The sequence below is a fragment of the Phragmites australis genome, chromosome 24 (assembly GCF_958298935.1).
Source record: "Phragmites australis chromosome 24, lpPhrAust1.1, whole genome shotgun sequence".
Lineage (NCBI taxonomy): Eukaryota > Viridiplantae > Streptophyta > Magnoliopsida > Poales > Poaceae > Phragmites > Phragmites australis.
Window position 1 is genome coordinate 6,822,553 of NC_084944.1, and position 22,229 is coordinate 6,844,781.

General features: G+C 41.2%; 2 protein-coding genes across 2 annotated transcripts; both read left to right on the plus strand.

Moving 5' to 3' along the window:
- The first annotated feature begins 1,861 nt into the window (after window positions 1-1,861).
- On the plus strand, window positions 1,862-2,484 carry LOC133907819 (putative glycine-rich cell wall structural protein 1). Its single transcript, XM_062349916.1, has one exon. The coding sequence runs from the start codon at window positions 1,862-1,864 to the stop codon at window positions 2,435-2,437; it is 576 nt and encodes a 191-aa protein (XP_062205900.1). The 3' UTR covers window positions 2,438-2,484.
- A 13,278-nt stretch (window positions 2,485-15,762) lies between these two features.
- LOC133907785 (putative glycine-rich cell wall structural protein 1) lies at window positions 15,763-16,655 on the plus strand. Its single transcript, XM_062349881.1, has one exon. It carries the CDS (start codon window positions 15,845-15,847, stop codon window positions 16,418-16,420), a length of 576 nt encoding a protein of 191 aa, XP_062205865.1. The 5' UTR covers window positions 15,763-15,844; the 3' UTR covers window positions 16,421-16,655.
- The last annotated feature ends 5,574 nt before the right edge of the window (window positions 16,656-22,229 follow it).

The following is a 22,229-nucleotide window of genomic DNA, read 5'->3' on the forward strand; positions in this document are numbered from 1 at the left end:
ATCACCGGGTAAGGACTGTGTCAACACAGTTGCTCACGTTTTACGGTGCTGGAGGGTTTACTCAAATAAATAGGTGCATTTTCTTATATGCCACCGAAAAATTTAAAATACCTAGATACGTCTTTGTTGTATCTATGACACCTGGGGTCCAGTCTTAGGGTCTGTTTATTTGAGCTTCTACTTTTGAGATTTTCTGAAAAGCTGTGTTTTTGACTTGTTTGAAAAGTTGTATTTGAAAATAGCCTGTTGGTTTCTACAATAATTTTTTAGCTTCTTAGCACATAACTTCTCAGTTTTAGTTTATTTTTCTCAGAAACAGACTTCTTGCTTATCTAGAAGCCATTTCTCCATAACCCCGTTTGTTCTGCCTTCTGCTTCTGTCAATAGTAGAAGCAGAACCAGAAGTAGGAAACGAAAAGGACCTTAGTCATTGACAGTGAAATTAGCCCAAATAAATATGTAAGCGATGCAAAGTCATTAGCCGAAGGTCCAACCGGCATATATTTGAGTGCCAATTTTGGCACATATGAGTTATGTAAGTGTTTTGAATGAAACGGTTTACATTCCCACAAAAATCTGGAAAAAAAATCATGTTCCAAAGGAGCATAGTCCTACAAAGTTGCATAGATGTTTGAAGTAATTAATGCATGATACGTGTTGAAGGTTGCAAATTTAGTACCACTCCAACTCGCAAAATACTACGAGACTCGGATAAGATAGGTGCTTTTCACACCATAAATTTGGTGCATCCCTTGAATAGGTGAGACCAGGTCTCATAGGGATACTTTCCTACACACTGCATTCTTTTCTGTTTGATGTTTTTGAAATTTTGTCGTCTTCAGAATTTGATGTTGATCACTACTTTTATTATTTATATCAATATGTACTAATAAAACTATATTTTAATTAAAGTATTTTCAAATACAAATTTAGTCGTGTATCTTTATGCCAATCTTGATAGTTTAAAACATAGTGCTCAAAGTTTAAAAAGTTTAACGGCACATATTCTGCTTTTTACGGAATTGAACCATTTTTACACATAGAAGACAAAGCAATTCAAAGATCTCAAATCATTCACATCGCCCCCCCCCCCCCCCTTTTGAAACAATGAATAATTATAAACTGAGCATCTACTTAAACCGGAGGAAGCAAGTAGGACCCGGCCCAGTCCTTTTGTTTGACGAAGCAGCTGCTAGGTTTAGATCCTGTTTGTTTCAGTTAGAGATTGTGATTGTGATTTATAATTTGCAAGTTGAAATAAATATGTTCTCATCATAATCTAATAATCCAGCCCTTAGATTCTGACAATTTAGCAATTCGGATTTCACAACCTTCTACAGATTGTACAATCTAGCTTCTTACTATCTAAAATTTATAAGCTGTTTTTCACAATCTATAGCTTATGGCATGAGATCAAGGAGCTAGACAAAATGTTTACTAGTTTTACTATTTCAGTTGTAAAAAGAGACCAACTCCGCAGCACAGTGTTGTGCGAGAATGCCGTCCAATGATAATCTGGTGTGTACCTAGAAGGATTCCATCCCCTGCTGGCTAAGGGAGGTGGCAACTCGTGATTGTAATCCTGACTTACACGAACAAAGCTCCTGTGATCTGCTCGTAAAAAAAAAAACATTTAACTAAGACAAGTTGTAACCACTTCGGTACTTGCATTATTCCAAGTCAACAAGCTCCATTAGTTTCACTGGCTTTTTAAAGCCTCCACTTGATCTCCACATGAAACACCGCTAACGTGCATGCTATTAAGATAAAGAAGCACTGCATGGCCTCAAACACTATAAATACTCATGCGGCCTTTCACTCGGAGCTCATCTCAACTTAGACTCTCTAGCAGTAGCTCACAATGGCAGGCACTAAGCTGGTAGCACTTGGGTTCATTGTCCTAATTAGCATTGGACTAGCCAATGCTGTGAGGGTGGCTAGATACTCCAGTGCTGATGGAACGGGCACAGGAGAGGGAGGGGGCGGTGGGTATGTGAATGGTGGGGGCTCAGGGTCTGGTACTGGCACCGGATCCGGTGACAGCAGCGCAAATGGTGCCCATGCAACTGCTGGAGGCGGTGGTGGAGGGGGTGGCAGTAGCCAATACGGCGGGTCCGGATCAGGTTCAGGATCCGGATCAGGTTCAGGTTCTAGTCAATATAGTCAAGGACCGTATTCTGGTTATGGTGGATCTTCTAGCGCTGGTGGTACCGGTGGTGGGGGTGGTGGAGGACAAGCTGGAGGTTACTGGGGATCTAGTGGTCATGGGGCTGGTAGTGGCACCGGATCTGGCTCTAGCTCCGCCAACAACGACTGGAATGGAAGTTCTGGAAGTGCAAATGCTAATGGCAATGGTGGTGGCAATGGTGGTGGTGAGAATGGTGGGACTGGCGGTGGTAATGGAGGTGGATCTGGGTATGGTGATGCCAAACCCTAGTTTGTCCTTCCTAGACAATCTAAAGGTGGAGCCCAACTTTTATTGTTTGAAGTAGTAGAATCTGTTTAGTTTCTTTTGTATGGGATATTGTGCTTTTGTTATCAACAAATTAATAAAGGGCTCCGCTGAACTTAGTAAATGTAGCAGTTGAAGTATAAGGTGCAAATTACAGGGAGACATTGTAACCGTGTCAGCTTATCAATGAAATAATATATACTTCTTTAGTTCTTTGTCATTTGCGCACTATGTTTGGATGTTTCTTATAAATCTATATTATTTACTTAAAGTAGAAAATCCAGGTGTTCTATTTAACCACACACTTCTAACTCTCTTCGTCGACCCTTGGTTTGCACTTAGATGTGCTGCGCAATTCACCTCTCTAGGTACAAACATTAGATCCAATCCAAGGAAGGCACACATTCGCTATCCACCAACCTGGAGTTCTGAGAAAGACAATGATCACCGCACTTTGTTTGGTGGAATCCTTGGCCGTTTCCGCCAGGAACACACCCGCACCCCTGACCTCCAACTAGGTTTCTCAAATGTTCGGTCCTCACTTTTCGGAAACCAAGTCAGCAACATGCTTGGTGCCATCCATACATGCCCATGCATGCATGCCTCAACAGTTGTTGCATTTGAGACATGTTCCGAGTTCCAACCATCAGTTAGCATCCTACATTATTGATTGTGGACTGAAAGCTCCATCCACACTATGCTTGCGCCACCTTCTTGCGTGCTACGTACGTGTTTCTTTCCATCAGTCTCCCTTATCCTGATCGCCGCACGCGACGCAGCTCGATCCAGAGCCAGTGAGACGGCACAGCTGTATCAACTGATAAACAACACAAACTTCGAGGTTGCCGCGCGCGCTGCCATGTCAACTACTGTCACCCACTGAGTGCTCGTGCTGATCTCTCGTCTAAACAGCGTGCGATCGATCGTTCGTCCATCCATTCTCTAGTCTAAACAGCGTGCGATCGATCATTCGTCCATCCATTCTCCATGCTCTGTTCACTTAATTTGCTCGTTTGTGTTCGGAAACGGAGCAAGAGGATGAAGTTTAAATTTAGCATGAGGATGGAGGATTTGTGTAATTCAGATCTTTTATAGAGCTGATCTTTCTTTTGTATAAATTGAAAAAGATTAGCAGCGATAACGACCATGATGGTAGGCTAGGATAGTGTCGTGTGTACGTGATATATGCTAAGATGTAATTATCGTGGACTGATATTTTTTTATAATGAAAAGATCAGTTATTAAATTAAAAAAATTCCTCGTGTATTTAAATTCATTGTTTTTTTAAATTTATAAGTGAATGTGTGATTCAAATTCAACATGTGTTTAACTTCAAATTTTAACTCCAAAGTTTTATACTCTTGTGCCATCTGTCCTCTACGTATGTTTTTTTGCGGGGCTCTACGTTTGAATTTTTATTAATTAATCTAAGTGCTTGTTTGAATACTTATAAGTTTTATACCCACATAATGTACTAGATAACTTATTGTTTGAAACATAAAAATGTTCGCAATATGACTCCATTATTGTAACTTAAACCGGAGCAACTGCCCGCTGCTTATAACCCTACGATCCCTGGATAGTGACTACACACTTTAGAGACTGCATGCGAGCGTGTAAGCGTGAAGCAACTATTGATCACATTTTTTAGGGCATGTTTGTTTCTACTACGGATTATGAAAAGAAGTTTTTATAAGCTGAAGTGAAAATAAATAAGCAGCATTTACGGTCCGGATTCCACAATCCGCTTCCTGGATTGTCACAATACAACAATCCGGTGGGGAGCAGCTTCCCACAGCTATTGCTTTGTAAAAAGACCAAAATGCCCATCAAGGTAAAGTGGTATTTACACACCAGTGCTATTATAATCTTCCAGTGAACCGTTTTTTCTCATCTCTCTCCATGACTTGTCTCTCTCTCCCTGCATCCATGCCAACATGCCCCCACCCTCGCTGTCCCTCCCATTCGCTTGAGGAGGAAGGGAGTCTCCTTTCCACTGGTCTGCTGCCATCGGTCGTCGTCGCCCATGCCGCTGCGTCACACCTGTGCAACCGCTTCGCCGCCGCACCCGTAAGGCCCGCCGCCGCCAAGGAGTTACATAGATGTCTGTTGTAATGACCTAGACGGTGATACAACGTTTTCCGGAAGTTATCAAAAGTGAAGCATCGCAGCTACAATTGGCAGAACATCGGATTTGTGGGTTGAGAGCGTACGTCGGGGTTGAGCATAGAGACCACTGTGTTTATCTATTGTTTGTGACCAAGTCGTTTTGCTCTTGGTCATGCCTGATCGTTGTTGTTTCCTTCGACAGAGACAGGTAAATGTAGTGGTTACTTCTACAGTTTAACTTGTTAAATTTACTATATTCACCATAATTGGTGATGTTTGGTAAGTAATCAACCTTTAAATGAAGATGTCCGGCTACTGTATATATATGCCTTATTTACGTAATGTTGTTTTATGTAGTTATATTCCTAATGAATCAATTGTGGCAATATCATGTATATCATGGCATGTCATTTCCATTGAAGCTATGTCGCCGCATCTAGCTGTGACCTTGCCAGTTCATCATTGTACAGTGCTATAGTATGACGAACACTCTTACTTTGCCAGGTAAGAGTATAGTAGTTCATTTGCATACATATGCATTTTATGAAGATAATCTTTGTCCTAAGGTTTAAAGAAGTATTGACTCGTGAGAGTTATTTGTGTCATGGGGTATATTTGTGGTGGCTGTTTTAGTAGTTGAGGTTTTGAATATGAATGATGTAATAATGTTGGATAATAAGGATCGATTGTGAATGTTTTATCTTTTTACCATGAGTCTTAAAATTGATGCTTAATCAAGTGTAGTTTTTTTACCTTGTTAAACAGTTTGCTTCTTGAGATTTTTATCTCACCTTCGTATTCTCTTTCCCATGTAGTCCTTGAGCTATTGTGGAATGAGGGTAGAGCAGCACGACACCATTACACCATGTTTGCATAAGTCTTGATATAATAAGTTAGAGGTGTTAAAATGTTTTTTTTCATCGTTGAGGACTATAACTTAATGTTGCTAGATCCTGGTTGGTATTGTTGAGGCTTGAGAAGTTAAAGCTAGATTGATATAAGATGTTGGTATGATTTTATTTATGCTGGTTTAATATCTCTTTATATATGATGTGTTGATATGCTTTCACGTAGTCCCTCCTTTTAGGGAGGTGCTGCTAGAGTTTTTGTAGTCTGGCTTGTGGTATGTGTAGTTTTAGTAGCATTGCGGGTTAACGTGGTTCCGAGGGTGTTGCATTTGCTCTCCGGTTAATTGGTTGAAATGGAGTAACTAAGGCATGGTCCATGTTGGACCTTGCAAATTGTGTAGTACTCGGAAAATACTATGAGACTTGAATAAGATAGGTGCTTTTTTCACACCATAAGTTCGGTGCATCCCAAAAACTTTATTCACCTTTTTTTAGTGTAGAATCTCAAGGGCGATGGGTTTCAGATACCTGCTCTCCCGATCATCGGTGCATATCGACGGAGCAGGACGAAGCAAACTATGTGTGACGGCACAGCAGAGAGAAATAGACAAAACTCTAATTGCGTGTGTCTTTTGTGTCTATGGTCAACATATATATAGAAAATTGTGTGGTTGATATGTGCCATGACTAGACTCGATTACGTGGCACTAAAAGATACATCCCACCTCCATTTAGTTAGGCCTTTAAGATTTATTTGAAATTCCTCTTAAATATAATGGGCTAGGTCTATATATCTAACAGAAATATCAATATCACTCGTAGACACATGTACATACTTATATTACCATACACATGCACTCATCCAACACCTAGTGAAGACTGAAGATGTTAGACTTGGAGATTAACGAAATCATCACAAATACCTCGTTGTTAATGTTTGCACTATCTACCACTAAATGAAAATTATATCTTGGTGAGATACACGTAAAACAAACCCGAGGTTCGATTCTAGTTTGTGTCGCGTGGTCAAGTACTTGGGTCGTCACCACTTGTTAGGCTTGCTTGCGTTTGTCACAATCAATTATGAGAATCTCAAGGTCGCCTCTGCAGTAACTTCATAAGTAGTGCTCCTCCAACCATAGATGAGTCACGTTTTGAATCGCGTATAGTAAAAAACATCACTGGGAGGAGCACTTCGTATAGTAAAAAACATAACTAGCTAGAGACTAAGGAGAAAATAATACTACAAGGTGCAATATCTTAGCTATTACTTGCATGCATGATATAGCCAAGTCAACGACAGCTTAGCTCCATTAACTCTGTTAGTTTTCTTAATTAAGCTTCCACCACTTGATCTCCTATATGGCACCACAGGTTGAGATGATTTAACCTAGTTGTGCCCTCCATCTCTTTGAATTATTTGTAATTTATCGAAAGCAATTTAATGGGACTTCCATCCAGGGCTCAGAGCAGAAGCTATCGACTGGATCCCACCCCTAGTTTTGGGTGTCAAGAGGCCTTCGAAATAGCTAAGCTGAGCTTACGTAGCCCTTGAAGGATTGTAGTCTATGGAACTTGGAGATTGCAAGTACTCCTTGACCTGGCTTTAGTGCTACTAGCTTGGAGATTGCAAGTGTTGGAATTGATCTCGAACCCCTCTCTCCCTAACGTATTCCAACTGATGACCGAGAGATGAGGGGAGCCCGTTTTCAAGATCACGCTCTGATAGGGAGCACACATCCCAACTCACGCTCACCTTGTGCAGCGCTACATAAACCCACAGGGGAGACCGACACCAGCTAGATTTTTCTATTCCACGCTTGGATTTCACCTCCCCCACAAAAATGCATCTATCCTATCCTTACGTGCGCTGTGAATGAGGTGAAGACCGTCGCCGCCGCCACTGCGTCATCGCCGGCTACACGTACATCGCCTACACCAATCATCTCCATCATGCCGGCACTGCACTGACATGTCTACACCAACGCTTTATGTCACAAACGACTCATCTTGATCACCAGCTTCACCTACATCTAATGGCGCCACCGAACTTTTCTATGCAAATATGCTTTTGCTGTTTTGTTGTTCAATTACATAAGTTTAGAGCTAACATCGGCATTAGTGCCATCCTTAGCTCAGATTGAACCCGTTAGTCTTGTTTAAGTCCAATTAAGGTTCACTTATGATCGGTTGATGCCAATTAGTGCTCAATTAGCCTTAATTATGATTGGTTTAAGCATATTTATGAAAACTTATGTGTTTTAAGTCAAATTAGGCTCAGCTCACGTTAATTAGTCCCTAATTGCTTCTGGTTAAGGTTTATTGATGTGAATTAAGCTCAAATTAATTATTTTTTAGCATTGTTGTTATCAATTAAGCAAGATTAGGTCCTAATCACCTCAGAATATTGAAATTAGGACTTCCTTAAGCATACATGTTAATGATTTAGGTATATTAGGCACAACTTAGGGTTTTTTAATCATTATTTAAACGCTGTTTGTGCATGTATGTGTGTTTGTATGGCATGGGTAATGGTTTAGGTCTCAGGTAAGCATAGAGAAGGAGAGGAATTATACAAATTTTGAGGAAACCTAAGAATTTCCCCTTTTTCCCCGTAAACCTAATCCCTATTGTCCCAAAATTTTGGAACCCTAAAAAACCCGCAAATCCCCAATTCAGAAAGCCCTAACCCAAGGCTTCATGCAAATCATTTGGGGGGGGGTGACATTTGTGTACCTATTGCACACTATTGACGCAGCCAGAGCCAACATGTTCATCCTCTCTGACGGGATCCTCCCTTCCCTTTTAGTTCTTCATCATACATGGACCCCCTTAGCTTTTCTGTGCTTGCGGTTCGTCGGGTCTATGTGCTTCCTTAGGTGCTCATCAATGCCTTCACTGGGGTACCTTCTTTTTCGCCGTTCACGTAGAGCGCTACTGCATACCCATTGACCACATCGTACGCTAGCTTTGCCTCACGCGTTTGGGTGTTCAATTACATAAGTTTAGAGCTAACATTGGTATCAGAGCCGTCCTTTGCCAGATTGAACCCGTTAGTCATGTTTAAGTCCAATTAAGGTTCAATTATGATCGGTTGATGCCAATTAGTGGTTAATTAGCCTTAATCATAATTGGTTTAAGCATATTTACAAAAACTTATGTGTTTTAAGTCTAAATTAGGCTCAACTCATGTTAATTAGGCCCTAATTGCTTCTGGTTAAGGTTTATTTATGTGAATTAGGCTCAAATTAATTAATTTTAAGCACTGTTGTTATCAATTAAGCAAGAGTAGGTCCTAATCACCTCAGAATAATGAAATTGGGACTTCCTTAAGCATACATGTTAATGATTTATGTATATTAGGCATGTCTTAGGTTTTTTAATCATGATTTAAACGCTGTTTGTGCATGTATGTGCATTTGTATGGCTTGGGTAAAGGTTTAGATCTCAGGTAAGCATAGAGAAGGAGGGGAATTACACAAATTTTGAGAAAACCTAAGCATTCCCCTTTTTCCCGTAACCCTAATCCCTATATCCCCAAAGTTTTGGAACCCTAAACCTGCAAATCCCCAATTCAGAAAGCCATAACCCAAGACTTCATGCAATTCATTTGGGGGGGGGGGGTGACATTTGCGTACCTATTGCACACTATTGACGCCGTTGGAGCCAATGTGTTCATCCTCTCCGACAGGATCCCCCTTCCCTTTTAGTTCTTCATCGCACATGGACCCCCTCAGCTCTTGTGTGCTTCCGGTTCGTCGGGTCTATGTGCTTCCTTAGGTGCACATCAATGCCTTCACCGGAGCACCTTCTTTTTTTTGCCGTGCACGTCGAGTGCTGTTGCAGACCCATCAACGGCGCCGCGTGCTAGCTTTGCCGCAAGCGTGCGCTGGCGGGTACCTCCTAGGAAGCGCCGCACTCTTCTACTTCTTCTTCTTCTTCTTCTTCTTCTCTCTCTCTCTATCTCTCTCTCTCTCTCTCTCTCTCTCTCTCTCTCTCTCTCTCTCACCGGTGACGTGAGCTATCAGTGCTCTCAGACCCGCAGTTGCCATTTCTCTCTCGGTCGCGTGGTTTTCTCAGAGAAAACAAAGAGGAGTGGCTAGGGTTAGGGAAACCTGGTGCTGCACTGTGGTTTTTTAATTTGGTGAAACACTCACGGAGCTATCGGATTAGAATAAACGCTTAGGGATGCACCGCAGCGTCAGCGTGGTGATCGGGCTAGCAGACAAGTCAATGGGTCGGGCGCATGCGTTGGAGGTGCCTTGGGCCGAGCTAAGTTGTGCAAGTAGGCCATGGCGTGTTGTTGGACCTAATGGCCGGTTTTAAGTTTGCAGGTTTTTCTTTTTAAATTGAGTTTTTTTTGTGAATATTAATGCTTTTCCAATTTATGCACTGGATTTCTCAACAAATGTTGCCCAAATTAATGATGTTTTAATGCAAAAAAATTACTATTAATTCTTTGGATGAATTGGAACCTACAAGAAGATTTTTCTTGAGAATTTGACGTATGTTCATAATTACTTTCTGACCAATGTTGATTGTAATTATATGTAGTTTATATATTTATTTAATTTCTTTTCCGTTTTCTACTCAATGTCTACGCGGATTGGAGTTAATTTTTGGCATGATTTAATTAGACCAGCATAGGTTTTCTTGTGCAAATTATTTCTTTATGATAAATTTCCTAATCTAGCCTAACTTTTCTCTCTAGCTCTTAACGCTTCCTCTGTTGCCACCATGATTGATGGCATAGAGCAACTTATGGGGAATAACTTTCCTGCTTAGAAAGCTAAAGTGATGGCTATCCTTGGGGTTTTGGACCTTGACAATCCATTTAGGGTTGATGGTCCCACTTGTTCAGCCATTGACGTGAAGAATTATGATAAACTAAAGAAAACTTATGATGCACTTTCTAAGAAGTGAGAACATTCCAACCGCATGTCACTTATGATAATGAGGAACTTGATTTCAGATGCTATAAGGGGAGCAATCTCTAACTCAAAAAAGCTAAAACATACTTGGCATCGTTGGAAGAGCAATTCAAAGACACATCCAAAGTTTATGCCAGTACACTTATTTAGAAGCTCCTGAACACTAAGTATAATTATGAGTCCAACGGTATAAGAAAACACATCATGATGATGACAGCCATGGCTGCCAAACTAAAGGGCATGGACATGAAAATCTCTAAGGGTTTTCTTATCTACTTCATTATGACCTCTCTCCCTCCTGAGTTTACTCCTTTTAAAATCAATTACAACACTTAGAAGGAGAAGTGGAGCATGAGCGACTTGATTGTGATGTGCGTCCAAGAGGAAGTTGAGGTGAGGGCTGAAAAGAATGATTTTGTGAATCATGTTAGCAGCCCCAACAACAAAAGAAACTTTCAAGAGGACTTTAAGTCTAAGAAGAAGTTGCATTTGATCGCTAAGCATGACAATGCATCACAAAGGGTGCCCTAGGCACCCGCTTCTTTTGCTCTTGACACTAAAGAAATTGAGGATGATGGCTGGTACTTCTACCACAAGAAAGGACATTACCAAATAGACTATGTTGGTTTTCTAAAGTTGCTTTCAAGAAAGGGTAATGATATAATAATATTTATTGATGAATCTTCTTATGTTGATTTCTCCCTTATTACTTGGTGAATTGACTTAAGTGTCATTGTGCACGTTGCCAACTCATTATAGGCATTCCATACCATGATAACCCTAAGAAAGGGGGAACAAAGTCTTAAAGGCGCAAACAAAAGAAAGATGAAGTTGAAGCCATCAAATTACTTCCATTAGTATTAGATAACGGCTTTATTTTTCATTTTAATAATGCTTTCATGTTCCTTCCATCAGGAGGAATCTTATCTTAGTTTCTTTGTCGGACGATTATGATGTAATTTCGAAGACAATAAGTGTATCAGTGAATTTAAATTCAGAAATTATTTGTCTTGCTTCCTCTAAATGAATGTATGGTATCTCTAAATTTCTGTAATGTAAATAATGAGACTTATTCGAAACCGTGATATTGTCTGTTTGGCCATATCCGAGGGGGAGAATAGAGCGTCTCATTAAGGAAGTGATTCTCCACCCTTTAGACTTCTCTAACTCTGACCGTTGCATAGTTTGAACCTTAGTAGTCCCAACTTGTATAAAGAACATCCGTCTGAGTGTCTTAATGTCATAAAGGATGAATTAGTCTGAGCGATAATGGTGAATAGGACTTAGTAGAAATTCCTGATGGAGCCAAAACAATTGGCTATAAATGGGTCTATAAAATAAAAAGCAACTCTAAGGTAAACATCGAAAGGTTGAAATCAAGGCTCTAAGAGAAGATATTGACCATAATGAAGTAAAATCATAAGTAAATTGACAACTACATTTAAGTAAAATTTAGAAGGAGAAAATTTACCATCTTAGTTATAAGAAAGATTTCAATGAAGCTTCTTACATCCTTTCTAATGATATTCACCCAAATAGGTCCAAAGGCATACATTGATAGAGTACTAAAGAAATACAATATATTTAAGTGCTCTACCTCACCTACTCCGATTGTAAAGGGTAATAAGTTTGGGACATTTTAATATGCAATGTCCGAGCAACCTTTATGAAACTGATAAGATGAAGTAGGTTCCTTATGCTTCAGCTATCAGAAGCTTACATGCCCTAAATTTAGTTTTTGTAACTGGGATGCTTGACAGATATCAGTCAAATTTGGGATTGGACCACTGTAAAGCCGTTAAGAAAGTCATTCTCTATTCACAAGGCACTAAGTACTACATGCTCATGTTTAACAATCCGTTTGCGAGGTGTGTGGATACTAAGAAAATCCACGACAAGTTATATGCTCATCCTCGTCAGAGGAGCTATTTTGGGAAAATCTCCAAACAATCACTTACGACATCGTCAACAATGCAAATTGAGTTTGTAGCATGTTATAAGGCTATCGGGTAGGCTATATAGCAAAAGAACTTTATACCTGAATTTAGAGTGATAGACAACATTTTAAAACCACTTACGCAATTTTTCCATGTCTAGTGATGCTGCCAACCACATCGACATTAGGTATTATATTGTGAAAGGTAGAATCTAAGATCAAACCATCCGAATCAAGCATATAAGTACTAAGTTAATGTTTATGGTGCCACTCACTAATGGCTTACCATCCTATAATTTTCTTGATTATGTTGCCTGCATGGGGTTATTGAAGAGCCTATGATTCTGGATTCAGAGACCATATAGCAAACCAACTCCCACTAAGCATTACAAATTTCTATTTTAGGATGGAGTGGTACATTGTAAGTATTTAGGTTTCAATGGCTTTCCATTGGCCGTTGTAACGGTTTGCCTTGGTATGCTGTTTCATTGAGAGTAAGCTTATGATGTTAATCTTATGATCAAGGAGGAGAATGTTGAAATTTATCTCGGACCCTCTCTCTCCCTAACATATCTCAACTGACAACCGAGAGATCAGGAGGAGCTCATTTTCATGATCACGCTCTGATCGGGAGCACAACCAACCAATGGTTGTGATCCCACCTCGTGCAGCGCTACGTAAACCCACGGGAGAGTCAGACACCAGCTAGGTTTTCCTATTCCACGCTTGGTTTTCGCCTCTCCCACAAAAATGCATCTATCCAATCCTACGTGCACTGTGAACGAGGTGAAGACCATCGCCATTGCCACTATGTCATTGCCTACACCGATCATCTCCGTCACGCAGGCACTACACCGGCGCTCTACATCACGAATGACTCCATCTCGATAACGAGCTTCACCTACATCTAATGGTGTCACTGAACTTTTTTATGCACATATACTGCCGCTGTTTGGGTGTTCAAGAGCTTGGTTTTTATGTGAATCAACTAAAGTTTGGAGCTAACAGCAAGTACTCCTCGATTTTTGGAGCTAACAGCAAGTACTCCTCGATTTTACTTTAGACCTTGTTAGTTGTCTCGCTTATCCTGATCACGTGCATCTGATTCTTGAGACTATATCCATCTTGGTCGTAGTCAATTACGAAAACCTCGAGGTAGCCTCTGCAATGTCAACCAGAACCAGTGCAAGTGGAGTAGAATTGTTATGTCGAATCAGTGGATGCTTGTGCTGATTTTCAAACATGCAATTAAAAGTTAAACGGGGTCATCGTTTACTTGCTTTGATTGTTAATAATACTAGTGCTCGATCACTAATAAGTAATCACAGGGCGATCTGTATATCTTTTGGTTGTCGTGTCAACAGTTGCTCACGTTTTACGATGCTGGAGAGTTTACTCAAATAAATAGGGCCATTTCCTTATATGCCATCGAAAAACTTAAAATATCTAGATACATCCACTAGTAGAAAAATAATTTGTATAGACGGTTCGAAAATCTTGTGCGGGACACTTTTTTGAATCATCTGTGAAAAAAAGTCTGTATAAATTAAATTTAGATAGACGATTTTTGAACCGTTGTACAAATCATTTGTACAGACGACTCGTTATTGAAATTGTCTGACGGCTCGTTATTGGAACCGTTTGTACAAATTTGTACAGACGGCTCGTTATTAGAACCGTCTACACTAAGTTTTCTGAAGCAAAAAAAATATTTTTTCTACCCACACCAGCCCCTTATATTATTATGCAGATGCGATCATTTTCTAGGAGTTGAACCCGCAACCTCTAGTCTCGCGTGAACCTTCCTTACCATCTCACCTATTGTTCATTACTAATTATTGTATAAAAATAATCTATATAAGACATACGCTCAAAATGAGTGAGACACTATTAGTACAGACAGTTGTATTTTGTAACCTTCTATACTGTAGCATCATACTTTGTTGCAACAGCTCGTTACCATTTTCTCAGACGGTTCTAGTTTGGAGACATCTATAGTACCTTTTGTACATGCGGCTCTATAAATCCGTCTGTACAAGGGTGTTCTACTAAATGGATTTTGTAGTAGTGGTCTTCGGTGTATCTATGACACATGGGGTCCATCTTAGCTATTGACAGTGACATATCAGGGATTTTGAGTTTTTTCGTGGCATATGAGGAATTAGCCCAAATAAATATGCAAGCGATGCAAAGTCATTAGCCGAAGGTCCAACCGGCGTATATTTGAGTGCCAATTTTGGCACATATGAGTTATGTAAGTGTTTTGAATGAAACGGTTTACATTCTCATAAAAATCTGGAAAAAAATCATGTTCCAAAGGAGCGTAGTCCTACAAAGTTGCAAAGATGTTTGAAGTAACTAATGCATGATACGTGTTGAAGCTTGCAAATTTAGTACCACTCCAACTCGCAAAATACTACGAGACTCGGATAAGATAGGTGCTTTTCACACCATAAATTTGGTGCATCCCTTAAATTTAGTCGTGTAGGGATACTTTCCTACACACTGCATTCTTTTCTGTTTGATGTTTTTGAAATTTTGTCGTCTTCAGAATTTGATGTTGATCACTACTTTTATTACTTATATCAATATGTACTAATAAAACTCTATTTTAATTAAACTATTTTCAAATACAAATTTAGTCGTGTATCTTTATGCCAATCTTGATAGTCTAAAACATAGTGCTCAAAGTTTAAAAAGTTTAACGGCACATATTCTGATTTTTACGGAATTGGACCATTCTTACACATAGAAGACAAAGCAATTCAAAGATCTCAAATCATTCACATCACCCCCTTTTTTTTTCTGAAACAATGAATAATTATAAACTGAGCATCTACTTAAACCGGAGGAAGCAAGTAGGACCCGGCCCAGTCCTTTTGTTTGAGGAAGCAGCTGCTAGGTTTAGATTCTTTTTGTTTCAACTAGAGATTGTAGATTGTGATTCATAGTATGTAAGTTGAAACAAACAGGCTCTCATCATAATCTAACAATTCAGCCCTTAGATTGTAATAATTTAGCAATTCGGGTTTCACAACCTTCTACAGATTGTACAATCTAGCTTCTTACAATCTAAAATTTATAAGTTGTTTTTCACAATCTATAGCTTATGGCATGAGATCAAGGAGCTAGAAGAAATGTTTACTAGTTTTACTATTTCAGTTGTAAAAAGAGACAAACTCCGCAGCACAGTGTTGTGCGAGAATGCCTTCCCATGATAATCTGGTGTGTACCTAGAAGGATTCCATCCCCTGCTGGCTTAAGGGAGGTGGCAACTCGTGATTGTAATCCTGACTTACACGAACAAAGCTCCTGTGATCTGCTCGTAAAAAAAAAACATTTAACTAAGACAAGTTGTAACCACTTCGGTACTTGCATTATTCCAAGTCAACAAGCTCCATTAGTTTCACTGGCTTTTTAAAGCCTCCACTTGATCTCCACATGAAACACCGCTAACGTGCATGCTATTAAGATAAAGAAGCACTGCATGGCCTCAAACACTATAAATACTCATGCGGCCTTTCACTCGGAGCTCATCTCAACTTAGACTCTCTAGCAGTAGCTCACAATGGCAGGCACTAAGCTGGTAGCACTTGGGTTCATTGTCCTCATTAGCATTGGACTAGCCAATGCTGTGAGGGTGGCTAGATACTCCAGTGCTGATGGAACGGGCACAGGAGAGGGAGGGGGCGGTGGGTATGTGAATGGTGGGGGCTCAGGGTCTGGTACTGGCACCGGATCCGGTGACAGCAGCGCAAATGGTGCCCATGCAACTGCTGGAGGCGGTGGTGGAGGGGGTGGCAGTAGCCAATACGGCGGGTCTGGATCAGGTTCAGGATCCGGATCAGGTTCAGGTTCTAGTCAATATAGTCAAGGACCGTATTCTGGTTATGGTGGATCTTCTAGCGCTGGTGGTACCGGTGGTGGGGGTGGTGGAGGACAAGCTGGAGGTTACTCGGGATCTAGTGGTCATGGGGCTGGTACTGGCACCGGATCTGGCTCTAGCTCCGCCAATAACGACTGGAATGGAAGTTCTGGAAGTGCAAATGCTAATGGCAATGGTGGTGGCAATGGTGGTGGTGAGAATGGTGGGACTGGCGATGGTAATGGAGGTGGATCTGGGTATGGTGATGCCAAACCCTAGTTTGTCCTTCCTAGACAATCTAAAGGTGGAGCCCAACTTTTATTGTTTGAGGTAGTATAATCTGTTTAGTTTCTTTTGTACGGGATATTGTGCTTTTGTTATAAACAAATTAATAAAGGGCTCCGCTGAACTTAGTAAATGTAGCAGTTGAAGTATAAGGTGCAAATTACATGGAGACATTGTAACCGTGTCAGCTTATCAATGAAATAATATATACTTCTTTAGTTCTTTGTCATTTGCGCACTATGTTTGGATGTTTCTTATAAATCTATATTATTTACTTAAAGTAGAAAATCCATGTGTTCTATTTAACCACACACTTCTAACTCTCTTCGTCGACCCTTGGTTTGCACTTAGATGTGCTGCGCAATTCACCTCTCTAGGTACAAACATTAGATCCAATCCAAGGAAGGCACACATTCGCTATCCACCTACCTGGAGTTCTGAGAAAGACAATGATCACCGCACTTTGTTTGGTGGAATCCTTGGCCTTTTCCGCCAGGAGCACACCCGCACCCCTGACCTCCAACTAGGTTTCTCAAATGTTCGGTCCACACCTGTGCAACCGCTTCGCCGCCGCACCCGTAAGGCCCGCCGCCGCCAAGGAGTCCACTGCAACGCTCTCTCCTTCGGTTGACCACCTTCCCATTTTGGCCGGCCATCTCCTTCACTGGCAAGTTCCCTCCCTTTGCTCTGGCCTTCTCTCCACCGCCGGTGCCTCTCTCTCCCCTTTAGTCTCGCTCCCTCTCTTCCTCTCTGCGAGCCACATGGGCAAAAGCACTAGGCATGCCATTGACCTCCCATCCAAGAAGATGAGCTCCTCCACATGCCGCCCCTCTCTCTCTCTCCCTTCCTTCGGCTTCCCTCTGGTGCTGGAAGAGAAGCACGTCCTGGTGATCGACGACAGCTCCATCGACCGGGCTGTCATCGCCAAGATCCTCCGCAGCTCCAAATACAAAGGTCGATGATTATCTTTTATTGATTCAATTCACATATTATTTTCTCCATAGCCAACCGAGCCACACCGCCAATTTCCCCCACCACCAAGGTTCGCCGCAGCCATGAAGCCCCAAAACGCCGTTGGCCCACTCCCAAGCTTCTTTGCCTCATCCAACACATTGTTGGGCTCCTCTGCGATGTGTTTTTGCTCACGCACACTTTAGCTTTCTTCAGGACCGACGATGGCACGACCGTCCATGGAAGCCCAGCGCCACTGTCCTTCGGTGCTCGCCGCCGACCAAGTTCTGGCCACGCCCGCCAAAAGCTGGGCCTACTATTGAGTTCACCATCGCGTGCTGCCACCTCCAATGCAGGTCAACGGTCGCGCCGACCAAAAGTTCGCTGCCTACGAGCGCGGCCAGAGCCGCCATGGCCGTGCTTCGGCTTTGTGTGGCCGACAAGCAGGACCCACGTGCTAGTTGACTAAGTCAAGGTGAAGCAAGGGCCCACTGTCATGGTAGGGGCTGATCTGTTGTGTGTAGAAATGGTTTTAGAGCTTAATTTAATTAGGAAATTTTAGAAATCCAACACTCTTAGAATCTAGGGTGCCAAACAATCATAAGCTTTTAAACCATCAACTTTCCACAATCCAACTTTACACAATCTAAAATACAAAAACTGCTTTTCAAAATCCACAGCTGAAACAAACAGTCTTAGTGCAAGTGGTGAGATATTGATGTTCTCTACCTCTACGTGATGATACACCTTGCCCTATACAGCTGTACGTATTTCTCCAATACGTAGATCGATGGCAGTCCGATCTTGGTCAGACAGATATTGAACTCAGCTCAAATCCTTAAAACGGTAGTCTAATCCAAGGGTACCCGTACAAACCTGAAATCACGGGCTCCCCCCAAATGTTAGAACTGTCTAAAGTAGAAACTTCGAACTCAAAATTAAGATATTTGAACCAATAAACCTAAATCAAATTACAACTTTGAACAACTAATTATCACTCTTTTACACTATAAAAATCAACTTTAAACTTGAATCGGTGGGGACTTCGAACACACAACACACATTTTTTAATAAAATAATGCCAACCTGTGCACCAAGCATGGGTGCCCATACATTAAGAGTTACTGTCTTTGAAACCTTCTTGAATGAATTTATCTTTAGGTAAATGAAAATATATTCCAGGATGAAATAATATTCCAACCTGTGCACCCAGCATGGTTCACGTAGCCAATACACAAAGAAAAGTGGAGAAGAAAAAAGAGTGGAACGCAGTATGCACAAAGCAATACTGAATTTCACACTTCTTCAGCTCCCAAGTCCGGGGTAGTAGTGGCAAACTGGGTCGAAACTTTCCAAACATTACTTATTTTTTGCCATTATACTAAGTGCTAAAACGTCGCCACTTATATTGGACTAGAGGGAGTATTTGGAATCTGGAAAAATTTGAGTCCCCAAGGTCCAATGGTTTACATATATAACATAAAAAATCTGGAAAAATTTCATGTTTCAAAGGAGCATAGTCCTACAAAGTTACATAGATGTTTGTTGTAATGACCTAGACGCCGATTCAGCATTTTCCGGAAGTTATAAAAGTGAAGCATCGCAGCTACAGTTCACAGAACATAGATCGATTTTGTGGGTTGAGAGCGTATGCCGGGGTTGAGCGTAGAGGCACTTTACTTTCTGTGTTTATATATTGTTTTGAAGCATTGTTGCGTTGTGGTTTGTGAACGTGTGGCTTGGCTCTTGGTTGTGCCTGATCGCTGTTGTTTCCTTCGGTAGAGATAGATAAATGTAGTGGCTACTTCTACAGTTTAACCTATTAAATTTACTATATTCACCATAATTGGTGATGTTTGGTAAGTAATGAACCTTTAAATGAAGATGTCCAGCTACTGTATATATATGCCTTATTTACGTAATGTTGTTTTATGTAGTTATATTCCTAATGAATCAATCGTGGCCATATCATGTATATCATAGCATGTCATTTGCATTGAAGCTATGTCACCGCATCTAGCCGTGACCTTACCAGTTCAACATTGTACATTGCCATAGTATGATGAACACACTTACTTTGCTAGGTAAGAGTACAGTGGTTCATTTGCATACATATGTATTTCATGAAGATAATCTTTGTCCTGAGGTTTAAAGAAATATTGACTCGTGAGAGTTACTTGTGTCATGGGGTATATTTGTGGTGGCTATTTTAGTAGTTGAGGTTATGAATATGAATGATGTAATATTTCTTTATATATGATATGTTGATATGCTTTCGCGTAGTCCCTCCTTTTTGGGAGGTGCTGCTAGAGTTTTTGTAGTCTGGCTTATGGTATGTGTAGTTTTAGTAGCATTGTGAGTTAACGTGGTTCCTAGGGTGTTGCATTTGCTCTCCGGTTAATTGGTTGAAATGGAGTAACTAATGCATGGTCCATGTTGGACCTCCATTTAGTTAGGCCTTTAAGATTTATTTGAAATTCCTCTTAAATATAATGGGCTAGGTCTATATATCTTACAGAAATATCAGTATCACTCGTAGACACATGTACATACTTTTATTACCATACACACACTCACCTAACACCTAGTGAACACTGGAGATGTGAGACTTATAGATTGATGAAATCATCACAAATACCTCGTTGTTAATGTTTGCGCTATCTACCACTAAAAGAAAATTATATCTTGGTGAGATACACGTAAAACAAACCCGAGGTTCGATTCTAGTTTGTGTCGCGTGGTCGGGTACTTGGGTCGTCACCACTTGTTAGGCTTGCTTGAGTTCGTCACAATCAACTATGAGAATCTCAAGGTCGCCTCTGCAGTAACTTCATAAGTAGTGCTCCTCCAACCATAGATGAGTCACGTTTTGAATCGCACGTTTTAAATCGTGTATAGTAAAAAACATCACTAGGAGGAGCACTTCGCAGAGCATCTAGCTAGTGACGAAGGAGAAAATAATACTACAAGGTGCAATCTCTTAGCTATTACTTGCATGCATGATATAGCCACATCAACGACAGTTTAGCTCCATTAACTCCGTTAGTTTTTCTTAATTAAGCTTCCACCACTTGATATCCTATATGGCACCACAGGTTTGAGCTGGTTTAACCTAGTTGTGCAAGTGTTGGAATTGATCTCCTATATGGCACTTTAGTACTACTAGCTTGGAGATTGCAAGTGTTGGAATTGATCTCGGACCCCTCGCTCCCTAACGTATCCCAACTGATGACCGAGAGATCAGGGGAGCCCATTTTCACGATCACCCTCTGATCGGGACACAACCAACCGATGGTTGCGGTCTCACCTCGTGCAGCGCTACATAAACCCACAGGGGAGTCCGACACCACCAAGGTTTTTCTATTCCACGCTTGGTTTTTACCTCCCCCACAAAAATGCATCCATCTGATCCTTACATGCGCTGTGAATGAGGTGAAGATCATCACCGCCGCTGCGTCATCGCCGGCTACCACTACATCGCCTACAACAATCATCTCCATCATGCCGACACTGCACCAACACGTCTACACCAACGCTCTACGTCACAAACAACTCCATCTCGATCACAAGCTTTGCCTATATCTAATGGCGCCACCGAACTTTGCTATGCAAAGATGCTTCTGTTGTTTGGGTGCTCAATTACATAAGTTTAGAGCTAACATCGGTATAAGAGCCATCCTTAGCTCAGATTGAACCTGTTGGTCATGTTTAAGTCCAATTAAGGTTCAATTATGATCGGTGGATGCCAATTAGTGGTCAATTAGCCTTAATCATGATTGGTTTAAGCATATTTATGAAAAAATTTGTGTTTTAAGTCTAAATTTGGCTCAACTCACGTTAATTAGGCCCTAATTGCTTCTAGTTAAAGTTTATTGATGTGACAGGCTCAAAATAATTAATTTTTAGCACTTTTGTTATCAATTAAGCAAGATTAGGTCCTCATCACCTCAGATTAATGAAATTGGGATTTACTTAAGCGTACATGTTAATAATTTATGTATATTAGGCACGACTTAGGGTTTTTTTATCACAATTTAAACGCTGTTTGTGCATGTATGTGTGTTTGTATGCCTTGGGTAAGGGTTTAGGTCTCAGGTAAGCATAGAGAAGGAGGGGAATTACACAAATTTTGAGAAAATCTAAGAATTTCCCCTTTTTCCCTTAACCCTAATCCCTATTTCCCCAAAGTTTTGGAACCCTAAACCCGCAAATCCCCAATTCAGAAAGCCCAAACCCAAGACTTCATGCAATTCATTGGGGGGTGACAATTGTGTACCTATTGCACACTATTGATACCGTTGGAGCCAACGTGTTCATCCTCTCCGATGGGATCCCGCTTCCCTTTTAGTTCTTCATCAGCTCTTCTGTGCTTCCAGTTCACCGGGTCTATGTGCTTCCTTAGGTGCTCATCAATGCCTTCATTGGAGCACCTTCTTTTTTGCCGTGCACGTCGAGCGCTGTTGTAGACCCATCGACAGCGCCGCATGCTAGCTTTGCCGCACGCGTGCGCCGGCGGGTAGCTCCTAGGAAACGCCGCACTCTTCTTCTTCATCATCATCTTCTTCTTCTTTTTCCTCTCTCTCTCTCTCTCTCTCTCTCTCTCTCTCATTGGCGACGTGAGCTGTCAGTGCTCTTAGACCCGTAGTCGCCATTTCTCTCTTGGTCGCGTGGTTTTCTCAGAGAAGACGGAGAGGAGTGGCTAGGGTTAAGGCAACCTGGCACCGCGCTATCGTTTTTTAATTTTGTGAAACACTCACGAAGCTATCAGATTAGAATAAATGCTTAGGGATGCACCGCAACGTCAGCGTGGTGATCGGCCGGCAAACGCATCAATGGGTCGAGCGCGCGCGGT

Bases quoted from the DNA above. Each gene is read 5' to 3' on its own strand.
- LOC133907819 (XM_062349916.1), top strand. From the start codon at position 1,862: ATGGCAGGCACTAAGCTGGTAGCACTTGGGTTCATTGTCCTAATTAGC.
- LOC133907785 (XM_062349881.1), top strand. From the start codon at position 15,845: ATGGCAGGCACTAAGCTGGTAGCACTTGGGTTCATTGTCCTCATTAGC.